An 18403-nucleotide genomic window follows, 5' to 3' on the forward strand; every position below is an offset into this window, starting at 1 on the left:
GTTGTCTGTGGGATCTGCCAGTCAGCCATACTTGTTGTCTGTGGCATCTGCCAGTCAGTCACACTTGTTGTCTGTGGGATCTGCCAGTCAGTCAGCCACACTTGTTGTCTGTGGGATCTGCCAGTCAGCCACACTTGTTGTCTGTGGGATCTGCCAGCCAGCCACACTTGTTGTCTGTGGGATCTGCCAGTCAGCCACACCTGTTGTCTGTGGGATCTGCCAGTCAGCCAGCCACACTTGTTGTCTGTGGGATCTGCCAGTCAGTCAGCCACACTTGTTGTCTGTGAGATCTGCCAGTCAGTCAGCAACCCTTGTTGTCTGTGGGATCTGCCAGTCAGCCACATTTGTTGTCTGTGGGATCTGCCAGTCAGCAACACTTGTTGTCTGTGGGATCTGCCAGTCAGCAACACTAGTTGTCTGTGTGATCTGCCAGTCAGCCACACTACCGTAATTTCCGGACTATTAAGCGCACCTGAATATAAGCCGCACCCACTGAATTAAAAAAAGAATATTATTTTGAACATAAATAAGCCGCACATGTCTATAAGCCGCAGGTGCCTACCAGTACATTGAAACAAATGAACTTTACACAGGCTTTAACGAAACACGGCTTGTAACAAAAATAAATAGGCTTTAACAAAACACGGCTTGTAACAAAAATAAATAGGCTTTAATGAAGCACGGCTTGTAACAAAAATAAATAGGCTTTAACGAAACGCGGCTTGTAACAAAAATAAATAGGCTTTAACCTGTTGGGGCTAGGGGGCAGTATTGACACGGCTGGATAAAAAACGTACCCGATTTAATCTGGTTACTACTCCTGCCCAGTAACCAGAATATGCATATAATTATTGGCTTTGGATAGAAAACACCCTAAAGTTTCTAAAACTGTTTGAATGGTGTCTGTGAGTATAACAGAACTCCTATGGCAGGCCAAAACCTGAGAAGATTTCAAGCAGGAAGTGGCCTGTCTGAGAAGTAGTGTTTCATGCTTGGCATTCTTTTTGTACTGAAGACTCAGGATCTGTGCAATAACGTGACACTTCCTACGTCTTCCATAGGGTCTCAGAGCCCGGGAAAACGTTGAACGATATCGAGGCAGGCTCTGGCTGAAACACTTTATCGCTTTTGGCAAGTGGCCACTCAGAGTACTATGGGCTTAGGCGCGTGCCCGCTTCGACCGAATGCTTTGTTTTCCTTTGTCTGTTTATCTAAACGCAGATTCCCGGTCGGAATATTATCGCTTTTTAATGAGAAAAATAGCATAAAATGTATTTTAAACAGCGGTTGACATGCTTCGAAGTACGGTAATGGAATATTTAGAATTCATTTGTCACGAATTGCACCATGCTCATCACCCTTATTTAGCCTTTAGGATAGTGTCTAGAACGCACGAACAAAACGGCGCTGTTTGGATATAAATATGGATTATTTTGGACCAAACCAACATTTGTTATTGAAGTAGAAGTCCTGGGAGTGCATTCTGACGAAGACAACAAAGGTAAGAACATTTTTCTTATAGTAAATCTGACTTTGATGAGTGCTAAACCTGCTGGGTGTCTAAATAGCTAGCCCTGTGATGCCGGGCTATCTACTGAGAATATTGCAAAATGTGCTTTCACCGAAAAGCTATTTTAAAATCGGACATATCGAGTGCATAGAGGAGTTCTGTATCTATAATTCTTAAAATAATTGTTATGCTTTTGGTGAACGTTTATCGTGAGTAATTTAGTAAATTCACCGGCAGTGTTCGGTGGGAATGCTAGTCACATGCTAGTCACATGCTAATGTAAAAAGCTGGTTTTTGATATAAATATGAACTTGATTGAACAAAACATGCATGTATTGTATAACATAATGTCCTAGGGTTGTCATCTGATGAAGATCATCAAAGGTTAGTGCTACATTTAGCTGTGGTTTGGGTTTATGTGACATTATATGCTAGCTTGAAAAATGGGTGTCTGATTATTTCTGGCTCGGTACTCTGCTGACATAATCTAATGTTTTGCTTTCGTTGTAAAGCCTTTTTGAAATCGGACAGTGTGGTTAGATTAACGAGAGTCTTATCTTTAAAATGGTGTAAAATAGTCATATTTTTTAAAATTGAAGTAATAGCATATCTAAGGATTTGAATAACGCGCCACAGGATTCAACTGGCTGTTGAGTAGGTGGGACGCTTGCCCCATAGAGGTTAACGAAACACAGCTTGTAACAGAAATAAATAGGCTTGTAACAAAAAATACAAAATTAGCAGTAAACAGTAGCCTACCAAGAAAGTCATTGGTCACCATCTTCCTTCTCCTGTGCACTGAAACCACTGAAACCATCTCCTTCGGTGTCGGAGTTGAATAGCCTCAGAATTGCTTCATCCGATATTGGATCGTTTTCATTGTCGCTATCGTCACTTTCATCCGGAGGCAAATCCCCCGCTGAGCCCTCTTCAACATGCAGCAGTCCAGCCTTTCGAAACCCGTTGATGATAGTGGATTTTTTGACAATGCTCGACGCTGTCTGGACCCACTGGCAGACTTGACCATAAGTTGCTCTTCGCATGCGGCCCATTTTAGTTAAGGATTTCTCCCCACTTGTCATCCAAGCCTCCCGCTGAACACGGAGCGCCACCTTAAATGCACGATTTACACTGATGTCGAGTTGCTGCAAATACTTTGTTGTGCCCCCAGCAATCAGGGTGACAAAATGACTACCGTAATCAGAATGATGGGAAGTTTGAGAGCGCTCGATTTAATCTAAACAGTAAACAGAAATAGTTGTTTGACCTCAACCCGTTCGGCAATTTCATTGGTCTAATGAAAGCTTCATGCCGCCAAAAAACTGAGCACGTCACAGAATGTGTTTTTTAATTTTTTTTATTTGAAAGCGGGAAAAATCCATATATTAGCCGCGTCATTGTTTAAGCCGCGACGTTCAAAGCCTGGGAAAAAAGTTGCGGCTTATAGTCCGGAAATTACGGTAGTTGTGTGTGGGATCTGCCAGTCAGCCACACTAGTTGTCTGTGAGTCAGGTGGACACCAGGTTAACATCCCCCTACACAGGGCAAATGACCCTAATCCCTGCCCTGGGATATTTTTCCCTGGGAAAAAGTGCCTCCTACTGGCCCTCCAACACCACTTGGAGTAGCATCTGGTCTCCTGTCCAGGGACCGACTAGGACCATCCCTTCTTAGCTTCAGAGGCATGCCAGCAATGGTATGCTGCTGGCTGGTCTGTGACAGCGGCACAATTGATCTTGGACTCTGACTGTGTGTGTGTGTGTGTGTGTGTGTGTGTGTGTGTGTGTGTGTGTGTGTGTGTGTGTGTGTGTGTGTGTGTGTGTGTGTGTGTGTGTGTGTGTGTGTGTGTGTGTGTGTGTGTGGACAGTGTCTGAGGAGAGAGGAGGGAGGAAGGAAGGTGCATCAGTGTGTAATTAACTAACTAACTTACTAACTTACTGTACCGAAGCAAGGGATGATATAACAAGGTTCTGTCTGCTACACCCTCTCGCTCCCCTCTCACTATCCCTCCCTCCTTTCCTTTCCATATCAAAATAAGAGAGAGTGGAGGAGGAAGAGAGGAAGAGACAAGGTGGAGGAGTAAGACAGGAAGAGACAGTGCAGTGCTGCTTAAACTGGGAGGATATGGCAGAGGAAGGGCTAAAGTCAGAGACTCCACTTGAGCTTCCTGCACAAAAGGGTAATCCTCCCCATAATATGGGGTGTCTTTTGAACTGTCGAACACTTTGGAGTTTCAAACGACTTCTTGAAAAGAATGTTAACATGTATTACTTCCTTGTCATTGCAGACTTCACACACCCACTCAAACATTAGCACCTTCAGAATACTAAACCCCACTGCTCTAGAGAGACAGGATATCCTGGTGGGGAGTGACTGACTACATACCAATGCCCAATCCACTGTCAGTAGTACGCTGGTGTTGAACTTTGTTCTGTCTGAGACGTGTAACGCTTTAGTTTACATCGCAAACTCCACTCCACAAAAGCCATACTCAATAGGAAATGGTTGAGTCTGGTGTGGATAGACAAAATGTCTATCTTGACCCGTTTCAGGTCCGTGAAAGGAGTATGCTGGTGTGGACATTGAAACAGAGCCCATGTCTATGTTCCAATCAGAGCCCATGTTCCAATCAGAGCCCATGTCCATGTTCCAATCATAGCCCATGTCTATGTTCCAATCAGAGCCCATGTCTATGTTCCAATCAGAGCCCATGTCTATGTTCCAATCAGAGCCCATGTCTATGTTCCAATCAGAGCCCATGTCCATGTTCCAATCAGAGCCCATGTCTATGTTCTAATCAGAGCCCATGTCCATGTTCCAATCAGAGCCCATGTCTATGTTCCAATCAGAGCCCATGTTCCAATCAGAGCCCATGTCTATGTTCCAATCAGAGCCCATGTCCATGTTCCAATCAGAGCCCATGTTCCAATCAGAGCCCATGTCCATGTTCCAATCAGAGTCCATGTTCCAATCAGAGCCCATGTCTATGTTCCAATCAGAGCCCATGTCTATGTTCTAATCAGAGCCCATGTCCATGTTCCAATCAGAGCCCATGTCTATGTTCCAATCAGAGCCCATGTTCCAATCAGAGCCCATGTCTATGTTCCAATCAGAGCCCATGTCCATGTTCCAATCAGAGCCCATGTTCCAATCAGAGCCCATGTCCATGTTCCAATCAGAGTCCATGTTCCAATCAGAGCCCATGTCTATGTTCCAATCAGAGCCCATGTCCATGTTCCAATCAGAGCCCATGTCCATGTTCCAATCAGAGCCCATGTCCATGTTCCAATCAGAGCCCATGTCCATGTTCCAATCAGAGCCCATGCCCATGTTCCAATCAGAGTCAATGTTCCAATCAGAGCCCATGCCCATGTTCCAATCAGAGCCCATGTCCATGTTCCAATCAGAGTCCATGTTCCAATCAGATCCCATGTCTATGTTCCAATCAGAGCCCATATCTATGTTCCAATCAGAGCCCATGTCTATGTTCCAATCAGAGCCCATGTCCATGTTCCAATCAGCGCCCATGTCCATGTTCCAATCAGAGCCCATGTCCATGTTCCAATCAGAGCCCATGTCCATGTTCCAATCAGAGCCCATGTCTATGTTCCAATCAGAGCCCATGTTCCAATCAGAGCCCAGGTCTATGTTCCAATCAGAGCCCATGTCCATGTTCCAATCAGTGTCCATGTTCCAATCAGAGCCCATGTCTATGTTCCAATCAGAGCTCATGTCCATGTTCCAATCAGAGCCCATGTCCATGTTCCAATCAGAGCCCATGTCCATGTTCCAATCAGAGCCCATGTCCATGTTCCAATCAGAGCCGATGTTCCAATCAGAGCCCATGTCTATGGTCCAATCAGAGCCCATGTCAATGTTCCAATCAGAGCCCATGTCTATGTTCCAATCAGAGCCCATGTCTATGTTCCAATCAGAGCCCATGTTCCAATCAGAGTCAATGTTCCAATCAGAGCCCATGTTCCAATCAGAGCCCATGTCCATGTTCCAATCAGAGTCCATGTTCCAATCAGAGCCCACGTCTATGTTCCAATCAGAGCCCATGTCCATGTTCCAATCAGAGCCCATTTCTATGTTCCAATATTCATACCATACAGTACTTCGTACAGTAGAATGTATGCCAAATACATTACCTCATTCTACGCAGTATGCTAGTGTGGACAATGAAACAGAGCCAGTGTTCGGCTGTGTCCGAATACCCGTACTCGATAACCATTTTGGGTATGCGTAGATAGAAGGTTTTCCAGTATGTGAAATTTAAAAAAATGAAGTGATGTCATACTCTTATCTGCATGTCATCTGGCAGAATTCGCAGCATGCTATTGAGGAAAATAATTGTCTTTTTAGACCCACGTGTGTTTTACTACAGCTGATAATCAGATAAGAGGACGCGCTATACCAAAATGAAGGAATGGAGGGAAACAACGCAATTGTGCATTAGATTAAGAATGATCAGTATGGCTCTAGTATGTTGATATTTGTTGCTTAACGCATACTTTTTTTGTAAACAGTACGTTCAAAAATCGTATGTAGTATGATTAGTATTTCGTTTTTTTAATAAGTAGTATAGGCAAGAGTGACATGGCCTCTATGTTCCAAAGTACATACCAGCATATACTTAGAATGCATATCCATTGCCCAATGCACTACGTCATTTTAAGTAGTATGCTGAAACAGAGCAGCATGCTACATTCAAATCAAAATCAAATCAAATTTTATCTGTCACATGCGCCGAATATAACAGATGCAGACCTTATAGTGAAATGCTTACTTACAAGCCCTAAACAACAACGCAGTTTCAGAAGATACCCACACCAAAAAAATAAGAGATAGAATATCAAGTAATTAAAAAGCAGCAGTAAATAACAATAGCGAGGCTATATACAGGGGTACCGGTACAGAGTCAATGTGGAGGCTATATACAGGGGTACCGGTACAGAGTCAATGTGGAGGCTATATACAGGGGTACCGGTACAGAGTCAATGTGCGGGGGCATCGGTGTCAAGGTAATTGAGGTAATATGTACATGTAGGTAGAGTTAGTAAAGTGACTATGCATAGATAATAACAGAGAGTAGCAGCGTAGAAGAGGGTGGGGGCAATGAAAATAGTCCAGGTTGCCATTTGATTAGCTGTTCGGGAGTCTTATGGCTTGGGGGTAGAAGCTGTTTAGAAGCATCTTGGACCTAGATTTGGTGCTCCGGCACCGCTTGCGTGTGGTAGCAGAGAGAACAGTCTATGACTAGGGTGGATGGAGTCTTTGACAATCTTTAGGGCCTTCCTCTGACACCGCCTGGTATAGAAGTCCTGGATGGCAGGAAGCTTGGCCCCGGTAATGTAATGGGCCATACGCACTACTCATTGCCATACCAGGCAGTGATGCAACCAGTCATGATGCTCTCGATGGTGCAGCTTTAGAATCTTTTGAGGATCTGAGGACCCATGCCAAATCTTTTCAGTCTCCTGAGGGGGAATAGGTTTTGTCGTGCCCTCTTCACAACTGTCTTTGTGTGTTTGGACCATGTTAGTTTGTTGTTGATGTGGACTCCAAGGAACTTGAAGCTCTCAACCTGCTCCACTACAGCCCCGTCGATGAGAATGGGGGCGTGCTCGGTCCTCCTTTTCCTGTAGTCCACAATAATCTCCTTTGTCTTGATCACGTTGAGGGATAGGTTGTTGTCCTGCCACCACACGGTCAGGTCTCTGACCTCCTCCCTGTAGGCTGTCTCATCGTTGTCGGTGATCAGGCCTACCACTGTTGTGTCATCAGCAAACTTAATTATGGTGTTGGAGTCATGCCTGGCCGTACAGTCATGAGTGAACAGGGTGTACAGGAGGGGACTGAGCACGCACCCGAGGGGCCTCCGTGTTGTGGATCAGCGTGGTTGATGTGTTGTTACCTACCTTTACCACCTGGGGGAGGCCCGTGGATCTGTTGGTGCGGTATGCAAATTGGAGTGGGTCTAGGGTTTCTGAGATAATGGTGTTGATGTGAGCCATGACCAGCCTTTCAAAGCATTTCATGACTACAGATGTGAGTGCTATGGGTCTGTAGTCATTTAGACAGGTTACCTTAGTGTTCTTGGGCATAGGGACTATGGTGGTCTGCTTGAAACATGTTGGTATTACAGACTCAGACAGGGAGAGGTTGAAAATGTCAGTGAAGACACTTGCCGGTTGGTCAGCGCATGCTCGCAGTACACGTCCTGGTAATACATCTGGCCCTGCGGCCTTGTGAATGTTGACCTGTTTAAAGGTCTTACTCACATCGGCTGCGGAGAGTGTGATCACACAGTCATCCAGAACAGCTAAAGCTCTCATGCATGTTTCAGTGTTACTTGCCTCGAAGCGAGCATAGAAGTTATTTAGCTCGTCTGGTAGGCTCGTGTCACTGGGCAGGTCTCGGCTGTGCTTCCCTTAGTAGTCTGTAATAGTTTGCAAGCCCTGCCACATCCGATGAGTGTCAGAGCCGGTGTAGTACGATTCAATCTTAGTCCTGTATTGACGCTTTGCCTGTTTGATGGTTCGTCGGAGGGCATGGCATGGACGTCAGGTAGCCTAGTGGTTAGAGTGTTGGACTAGTAACCGAAAGGTTGCAAGATTGAATCCCTGAACTGACAAGGTAAAAATCTGTCGTTCTGCCCCCGTTCCTAGGCTGTCATTGAAAATAAGAATTTGTTCTTAACTGACTTGCATACTTAAATAAAGCTAAAAAAATTGCGGGATTTTGTATAAGTCCCGCTCCTTGAAAGCGGCAGCGCTAACCTTTACCTCAGTGCAAATGTTGCCTGTAATCCATGGCTTCTGGTTGGGGTATGTACGTACAGTCACTGTGGAGATGACGTCCTCGATGCACTTGATAAAGCCAGTGACTGATGTGGTGTACTCCTCAATGCCACCAGAAGAATCAAGGAACATATTCCAGTCTGTGCTAGCAAAACAGTCCTGTAGTTTAGCATCCGTTTCATCTGACCACTTTTTTACTTTTTTGCACATTTAACATGCTGATAGAAATGAGGTAAAACTGATTTAAATTTCCCTGCATTATAGTCCCCGGCCACTAGGAGCGCAGCATCTTGATGAGTGTTTTCCTGTTTGCTTATGGCGGTATCCAGCTCATTGAGTGCGGTTTTAGTGCCAGCATCGGTCTGTGGTGGTATGTGGACAGCTACAAAAAGTACAGATGAAAACTCTCTAGGTAGATAGGTAGTGGTCTACAGCTTATCATGAGATACTCTACCTCAGGTGAGCAAAACCTCGAGACTTCCTTAGATATTGTGCACCAGTTGTTGTTTACATATATGCATAGGCCCCCGCCCCTTGTCTTACCAGAGGCTGTTGTTCTATCCTGCCGATAGAGTGTATAACCCGCCAACTGTATGTTCTTAATGTTGTCGTTCAGCCACGACTCGGTGAAACATAAGATATTACAGTTTTTAATGTTCCATTGGTAGGATTTACGTGCTTTCAGTTCATCCCATTTATTTTACAGCAATTGAATGTTAGCTAGCAGATCTTTTCCCACGAAACCGCAGTTTCCTTCTCCAGCGAATGACAGGGATCTGTTCCTGCTCGGGTGTCTGTAGTATGTCCCTCCCATCCGACTCATTGAATTAAAACTCTTTGTCAAATCTGAGGTGAGTAATAGTACCTGATGTCCAGAAGTTATTTTCGGTCATAAGAGACGGTAGCAGCAACATTATGTACAAAACAAGTTATGAACAACCCGGGGGGGAAAAAAATTGCATGGTTGGTTAAGAGCCGATAAGACGACAGCCATCCCCTCCGGCGTCAGACTAGGCAAAAAGTACGCTTCCCAGTAGTATGCTAGTGAGGACATTGAAACAGAACAGCATGCTACATTCCCAGTAGTATGCTAGTGAATCCTGGAGTAAATATACAACAACTATCCATAACATTATTCCCAATACTATTTGGCCTTTTAAAAAGTATCCTCCAGAGCCCATTTAGACTGGCACACCAATTAACGGGATAAAACATAAAGTGCCATTAGCGCTCATTAGTCTGACGATGTGTCAGCGGCTGGAACAGATACCACCGACGGATCAATAGAGCCACCACTACCAGTCATGGCATGTGTCACTTTGATTATGTCCTGAGCTGAACACAGAGTCCTGGGCTGCAATCGTCTAGTTTTGTCTGATGAAAGTAAATTGTTCACTGGCCACAACTTCATGGCGTTATTCTGTACTTCTGATCATGCCCTGAGCTAAACACAGTCATGGGTTGCAATCGTCTAGTTTTGTCTCAATGACAGTAAATTGTTGGGGCGGATTTAGCACCAAAACCCACATGGTCTAACACTGCACTTTGGAGGAGGTCAAAACATTTGGGGCTCCATTTTACACATGCATGGAGCCAGGCTCATCCAAAGACCCCTCCTAAAACTATATTATCTGTTGTCTCTCTGGAACATCCTAGAAAAACCTCCCATTGTTGAAGTTCCATTCAAACAAATAGACAAAAGCATAATCATATATTTAAATCTATTGCAACAGTACAAAAATGCAACCTAGTACAAAATGTCTTGGAGCAAATGTCGATGGAACCTACTCTTCTGGAAGAGGAAGATATAATGCTCATCACTGAGGGTAAAAAAAGCATTCTCAATCTCGCGTCTTTAGCAAAAAAAAATTGAAAATGTGGAATGAACATATAATTTGACCTAGCTAGAACAGTAGAGTCTACAACAGCAGTCTACAACAGCAGAGTCTACAACAGCAGAGTCTACAACAGCATTCTACAACAGCAGAGAAGAACAATATTCTTGGCATTATGGCTCTGTGCCTCTGGCTGGCACACCCCTGGCTTTAGCAGGCTAACACTTCTGTCAGTTGGGGGACAAGGCAGCCGATGCCAGGGCTGGATGGTGCCCCGTTGCTCCATCAGTGACAAGCCCCAGAAGCCAAGTTCTGGAAATCTACAGCGTGTTTGAAGTCCATCCACCCAATGAAATGGTGTTATAGTATAGTACCCGGCTTCATTGTAAGCCGCCATGGCGCCATCTCTCTGTGGTCGTATAGGTTGGACAATTGGACCTCAGTCAATTCATTACTGTGGAACTGTACTGTAATATAGTGGAGATGAATGAAACCATCTGTTATCAGGGTCCTAGCACATCACATACCCAATCCTACAATAAAACATTCCACATTCCAACAGTGACCCCCGCCCCTCTTCATCATCCATTGTGTCAACTCCTTGTATGCCTTTCCCATTCATTCACTTAACTATGTTGAGTAATAAAAGATGACTATCACACGTATTCATGAAGACTCCATGAGAAATGTGGTATGCACTCATCTTTTCCAGCTCTCTCTCTCTCTTGCTTTTAGTGTAAATGTTTGATTCCCTGGGTAGTTCTGTAGTAGAGAACATCTGATGATTTCTCCTGTGGCCGTTTCCCCCCAATGGAGAGCTCCTCTTCACTCGGTCTGATTGCACTCATTTGCACATGGAAAGACCTGGACAGAACAGCGTGACGCGGCCTAAAGAGGCCTTGCGACTGAGAGTGCTTGACGACGCCCTGCCACTCAGCTCCGGCAAATTTATGACAGTGGAGTGGAAGTCTAAAAGGTGGAGAATTTACAGGAGCCGTACAAATAGAAATACTAGTTACCATGGCAACTTGACTGGTCCACCCTTCAAGCAACGTTGACTTAAATTAGAGTCTGATCTAGTAATTCTAATCTTTTTTTTCCTTCTTTTTTTCTTTTACCCCTTTTTCTCCCCCATTTCGTGATATCCAATTGGTAGTTACAGTCTTGTCTCATCACTGCAACTCCCGTACGGACTCGGGAGAGGTGAAGGTCGAGAGCCATGCGTCCTCCGAAACACAACCCAACCAAGCCGCACTGCTTCTTGACACAACGCACATCCAACCCGGAAGCCAGCCGCACCAATATGTCAGAGGAAACACCGTACACCTGGCGACCTGGTCAGCATGCACTGTGCCCAGCCCGCCACAGGAGTCGCTAGTGCGTGATGGGACAAGGATATCCCTGCCGGTCAAACCCTCCCCAAACCCGGATGATGCTGGGCCAATTGTGCGCTGCCCCATGCGTCTCTCGGTCGCTGCGACAGAGCCTGGACTCAAACCCAGAATCTCTAGTGGCACAGCTAGCACTGCAGTGCAGTGCCTTAGACCACTGTGCCACTCGGGAGGCCAAGTAACTCAAATTCTATGCTCAGACCACAGCAACTTGACTGGTACAGTCATGGGTAAACTCAATATTGTCGCTGGTCCATCCATCACAGAACGTTGTCTTGAATGGTAATGTCAGTTCCAGTCATTCTGGTGATATGGCACAGACAACGCTGTACATCAGTCAACTGGATCTGGGGATAGTGCAGTGATGATCTCACCTGAGGTCGAGGGTGGCCCGAGACCAGACAGGCTAGCTCCAGGGTCTCTCCCTCCCGGATGGTGTAGACGCGCTCGGTATAGCGCTCCTCCTCGACGTTGCATGCATGGCCAGAGTGGATGATTCGGACTGTAGGAGGTGCTGTTAAGGAAGAAAATATCAAATCAATGAATGTCAGATTCAATGAGAAACACAGATGTAACTGGTCATATCAATCCTTTTTAATAAAGTGGAAAAGTGGATTATATGACAATCGATGAAATATAAACACATCTGCAGACCTTTTTTGGTGACAGGCTTTTGACACGACAGCGTCACGGTAGCTAGCGAGTGGTGGCTAATTAACTGTGAACAACTTCAACTAGCTAGCTAACAAACTAACTGTGGGGTAACAATTCAGATATGTAAAGTTAATTAGCTACTGCAACGCTCTTTGATAGCAAATGTAAATCTAGCTAGTCTCTTCACTAATGTTTACATTTTGATGTTTGTAATGTCTCCAATTTCCAAGTGTGTAGAAGGGGCACAATGTGTTGTGTGCGTCACAGTTTTCCGTCCGGGTAGTTGTTGTTGCCAATGCTAGTTTCAAGTGCTAGTTTCAAGTTATCAAGTGTATATTTATTGAAATTGAAAGTGGATTACAATGGGAAAGTCAAATGTCATAACATCTTCTATACCGCTCTGGTGACAAACACTTTTTTCCTTGCCTCCATTCATCCACATTGCTGCGATTTGCTACCACCGAAAATATAGTGAAGATTACCTATTATTTTTGTTTTCGTAAGGACCCCAAAAGGGTTGGTTGAGGGAACCCATTCAAGTAAATAAATACAATGTATTACTAGCTAGCTAGCTCATTATGAAAAGATTATCCAGTTCCTAGAGGGGAAATCTTTGAGGACAAAGCATCATAATATTCAGTGCTGTCTAATTTGAGTATAATGAAGCCTGTTTCTTTGTGATGTTTACTGTACTCAGATATGGAAAGCTGTGAAAGACTGTTTGCAGATGAAAAGAGAGGTTGCAAGAGACTAAGGGTATATCCTATATGCCATGGGTTATATGTGTAGGCCTACCTACAGTATGTTCACAACATACAGTTAAACATCACACAATGTATAGACCTATTACAGTTGGAGCAGGCCAACCCTGCAGGAGGTGTGCAGGGTTCGGGAAAAAAAAAAAAAGCATGTATTTAAACTTTTATTTAACTAGGCAAGTCAGTTAAGAACAAATGGATATTTACAATGACGGCCTACCCCAGCCAAACCCGGGCGACGCTGGGCCAATTGTGTGCCGCCCTCTGGGACTCCCAATCAGGGTGATACAGCTTGGATTCAAACCAGGTACTGTAATGATGCCTCTAGCACTGAGATGCAGTGCCTTAGACCGCTGCGCCACCCGGGAGCCAAATAACACCCCAGACTTTTATTCCATCCCAGCAATAACACACCTGATTCAACTTATCAAACCTAATGAGTTGATAATCTAGTGTGCCATTGCTGGGCTGGTATAGAAGTCTGCTCACTCAGTAGGTCAGGGATCAGTGGAGCAAGGTTGGCCACCGCTGGTATGGAGTTTGTTTTGTTCACCTGAAATGATGCTTTAGTAATAATAACCTACTTCTTACTACTCAGTTATCTATTGTTGTTTAGAGTAACATGTCTAATCTTTACATACCAGTTAGCTTATTTGTACATTCTGAAGTGATGAAGTGTTGATTCACTGAAGTCTTTAAACTGTTTTTAATTGTTAAACTATTATGCAAAATGAACTAGTGTCAATGTTGATTAATCACAATCCTGCAATAAAGAGGGGAAGGAGTTCTGTCTGTAATGTGTCTGTGATTCTGTGTTGTGTTCTCAAATCAACATTTCCTTTTTGTTGCAAGATCTCCAATCTGTTTGATTTGATTGTCACTCTCTCTCAGTATATCAGCTGTGTGAATCCATTCTGCAGCTTATCATATGTCATGCATCGCCAATATAATATGATGGAATTACTGGCCTTATGGGCATCTGTCATCTGAAGCAGAGCATGGCTAAACTCTCACATTGTTTACATGTTGAGCTGTATGTTCTCAATTTAAAATTATACCAGTAGACAATGTATATGAGGCAAACTATATACCACATTTGGTACATGCCTTTTAAGTGCTGACATAAAAAGAAATGGTGCAAATCCAACCCTTGTAATTTCGGTACAGTATGAAAATTAGGAGATGAGCATTACAGGTAACATTTTATGAGGTTCATTTAATTTCATTAATTTTAGCAATGTTGCTAGCAAAATGATTGAAGTTACCATAGACAGTACATGGTTGCTCTATGCATCAGTGGATAAACTAGAGACTGGGCTAACACAGCTAAACTTTAAGTCAATAATATGCGTTTTTTCTTCTTTTTTTTATGTTGGCTTTAGAATCGTGAGAGAAATAGGAACTAGCTAGTTAGTTAAACCTAGGTAGCTTACAAGGTTAGCTGACTTTTCTTAAAGAAAGCTACATGTCCCTCATGCTAGCCTTTACAGCCAAATATCACTTCAGAAAAATATTAATATGGCCAGCATTGTAGACCATTTCTGCTTTAGATCATCTTGAGCTAACAGAGAAATGCTGTGAAAACCAACGCGCTGACAATGCACTAAATTGCGTGTTTTGTTGAAATGTTTCGCCTACACGCACTGTTTACTCCTACCGCACTAATCTGCTGAGCACCTTTTGGAGCTCCGCCCTAGCAAGGCATTTGATTGGTTTGACGCGTTGAGAGGCGTCACTGATTTACACTGGGTTCTGACCCCTCTTTAGATGATTTTTAGATGATTTCTGACATGGAACTTCCTGGTTCGTGACGAGGCTACAGTCCATATAACTAGCGTGTAGAAACAGTGAAAAAACAGAGGTATGGCTAAAGTCACAGTCCATATAACTAGGGAAATTAATTTTTCTCCTGTTCATGAAAAACGTCTGCCTCTGCTGATTCACACAATGTTACCCGCATCTCCCCGGCTGATGTAAAGCACAGACGATTTGAGAGGAGCAAGATTTATACAATAAACCAAGGATATTATTCATCTTTAGAAACGGGAGATAAAAAAATAACCTATCTTATTAGACTTCACAAAGTTGTGCACGGGAGACCGACGAACCGGGATGTTTCCAATATTGATCCCCCCATATGAACAGCCAGAACTGAAGCCTTCAGTATCACAGAGCTGGAGCTTCAATGATATACTCATGAGTCATTCCCCTAGCTCTGAAATTAATGTAATTTTCTACTATTCTTATTGAGGTAGCCTCCTATCGTGCAGAGTAGAGTAGTTCATTGCAATGTGTTTGAAATGAAAATAATGGATGTAATGTTGAGAATGTGTATTGGGGGGCCATAACGCAACATAAGATTACTTTATGAGCCGGGAAAATATGTTTCTACTCATATTGTGTGTGTGTGTGTGGGGGGGGGTTATGGTAATTAAAAAGCACAGGCCCAAAATAGCTAACGAGCTAAAGGTTAAGGCTGTTCCATTGGACTGCACAACAAAGGGAAAAACTTAAGGTATTGTACTTCCTGTGTGCCAGCTGCCTGCAATGTACCCTGACCTACTTTTCTATTGTCTATTTTTAGAGAATGAGTCTCCCCCCCCCCAACATGACTCTGCTAATGTGGCCGTCCTGTGATGTCAGTCTTCTCTGTAGCATGCCTCACCTAAATATGGCCCCATAGGATGACAATGACGTGGGTACCCATTTTCTTGGTTCAGTGAGCAGCATATGTTCAGGGTTTAACATATGGAAACATATCTCGTGTGGATTTGAATAGAATAAAACGACCTCGGAGAAAAGAGAGGCAAACAATTTGGACGTGTGTTCATGGAGCCTGCATTCGCCCAGATAAAAAAATACTACAGTTTACTATAGAATACTATAGTAGTTACTATGAAATTCTACAGAATGCTGTAGTAAACTTTAGTATACTGTAGAATACTATACTCCACACTGAAGTATCCCTCAATCGTGTAGTGCTTACTAAATCATGTTTATATCAATTGGGCTGCTAGCTGCTAGCTTTACTGCTAGCTGCTAGCTTTACTGCTAGCTGCTAGCTTTACTGCTAGCTGCTAGCTTTACTGCTAGCTGCTAGCTTTACTGCTAGCTGCTAGCTTTACTGCTAGCTGCTAGCTTTACTGCTAGCTGCTAGCTTTGTCAATGCTGTTTTGATTTGTGCTCTCCTTGGGGAGCTCATACTGGGGATTTCCTCTGAGGTTCTCCCTCGATTGTGTAGTGCTTATTGTAAAATTGTGTAGTATGCTATACTCCACACTGTAGTATCCCTTGATTTATTTAACTATTTAAAAACACAATACAAATGTGGATACAATGCATTTAGAGATTTGTCGAGAATAACAAAAAAAATGTATTTAAAATGTATTTCCATTGTGGCCCAACATGTTACAGCTAACCCACATGAAAAAAAATACTACAGTATACTATGGTCTAATTACTGTAGTATTACTAGATACTATAATCTTCACTGTAGTGTTTTTGCAGACATTACTGTAGTATACTACAGTATTCACTATAGTGTTTTTGTGGACATGACTGAAGTATACTACAGTATTTACTGTAGTGTTTTTGACGACTTGACTAGTATCCTGCATTATTCACCGTAATGTTTTTGCGGACATGACTGTAGTATATTGTAGCAACACCTGCCGACTAGGGTTAGCTAAAATGGCACAACTACCACACTACACCAGTTACTGTTTAATGAGGGGAACACCTCAACCAGAACATAAGACTCTACACCAGTTACTGTTTAATGAGGGGAACACCTCAACCAGAACATAAGACTCTACACCAGTTACTGTTTAATGAGGGGAACACCTCAACCAGAACATAAGACACTACACCAGTTACTGTTTAATGAAGGGAACACCTCAACCAGAACATAAGACTATACACCAGTTACTGTTTAATGAAGGGAACACCTCAACCAGAACATAAGACTCTACACCAGTTACTGTTTAATGAGGGGAACACCTCAACCAGAACATAAGACTCTACACCAGTTACTGTTTAATGAGGGGAACACCTCAACCAGAACATAAGACTCTACACCAGTTACTGTTTAATGAGGGGAACACCTCAACCAGAACATAAGACTATACACCAGTTACTGTTTAATGAAGGGAACACCTCAACCAGAACATAAGACTATACACCAGTTACTGTTTAATGAAGGGAACACCTCAACCAGAACATAAGACTATACACCAGTTACTGTTTAATGAAGGGAACACCTCAACCAGAACATAAGACTCTACACCAGTTACTGTTTAATGAGGGGAACACCTCAACCAGAACATAAGACTCTACACCAGTTACTGTTTAATGAAGGGAACACCTCAACCAGAACATAAGACTCTACACCAGTTACTGTTTAATGAAGGGAACACCTCAACCAGAACATAAGACTCTACACCAGTTACTGTTTAATGAGGGGAACACCTCAACCAGAACATAAGACTCTACACCAGTTACTGTTTAATGAGGGGAACACCTCAACCAGAACATAAGACTCTACACCAGTTCAAATCAAAATAAAATAGTATTTGTCACATGTGCTGAATACAACAGAAATGGTTACTTACAAGCCCTTAACAAAACATGCAGTTTTAAGAAAAATAAGTGTTAAGAAAGTATTTACTAAAATAAGATAAAAAAGAAATTGAAAAGAAGAAAATAGAAAAATAACAAATAATTAAAGAGCACCAATAAAATAACTGTAGCGAGACTATATACAGGAGGTACCGGTACAGAGTCAATGTGGAAGCTATATACAGGAGGTACCGGTACAGAGTCAATGTGCGGGTGCACCGGTTAGTTGAGGTAATTGAGGCAATATGTACATGTACTGAACAAGTCAAAAGTTTGTACACACCTACTCATTGTTGTCACGTCCTGGCCAGTATAAGGGTTAATTGTTATTGTAGTTTGGTCAGGACGTGGCAGAGGGTATTTGTTTTATGTGGTTCGGGGTGGTGTGTTATTTAGGAGGGCATTTGATTTATGTATTCCGGGGTTTTTGGGCACTGTTTGATATTCATGTAATTCTATGTTTAGTCTAGTGAGTCTGGTTCTATGTTTAGGTAATTGGGGTGGAGACTCTCAATTGAAGGCAGGTGTGGTCTATTTGCCTTTGATTGCGAGTCCCATATATTAGGGTGTGTTTGTATTTTGTGGGAGATTGTTTCTTGTCTAGCATATGTGAGCCTGAGAAGACTGTCTGTAAATCGTGAGTTCGTTTTGTTATTTTTGTATGTTCATTTTGAGTTTATTAAATGTTCAAGATGAACAATCTCAATCCTGCTGCATATTGGTCCTCCTTTTCCGACGATGATTTTGCTATATCGTCTGACGACGATGACAGCCGTGACAATTGTTAAGAGAATTATGTTCTCAATGTTAACTTCAATTAAAATACTCCGTCTGC

At 43.1% G+C, this 18403-nt stretch overlaps 1 protein-coding gene across 1 annotated transcript in view; it reads right to left on the minus strand.

The window, feature by feature from the left end:
- Positions 1 to 18403, minus strand: part of mdga2a (MAM domain containing glycosylphosphatidylinositol anchor 2a) — a 206916-nt gene that overhangs the window by 139241 nt on the left and 49272 nt on the right. The window contains exon 2 of the mRNA XM_014210233.2: positions 11914 to 12053. Within this exon, the coding sequence (XP_014065708.2) occupies positions 11914 to 12053 (140 nt within the window). The remainder of the gene's footprint in view (positions 1 to 11913; positions 12054 to 18403) is intronic.

This window comes from Salmo salar, chromosome ssa01 (assembly GCF_905237065.1).
Source record: "Salmo salar chromosome ssa01, Ssal_v3.1, whole genome shotgun sequence".
NCBI lineage: Eukaryota > Metazoa > Chordata > Actinopteri > Salmoniformes > Salmonidae > Salmo > Salmo salar.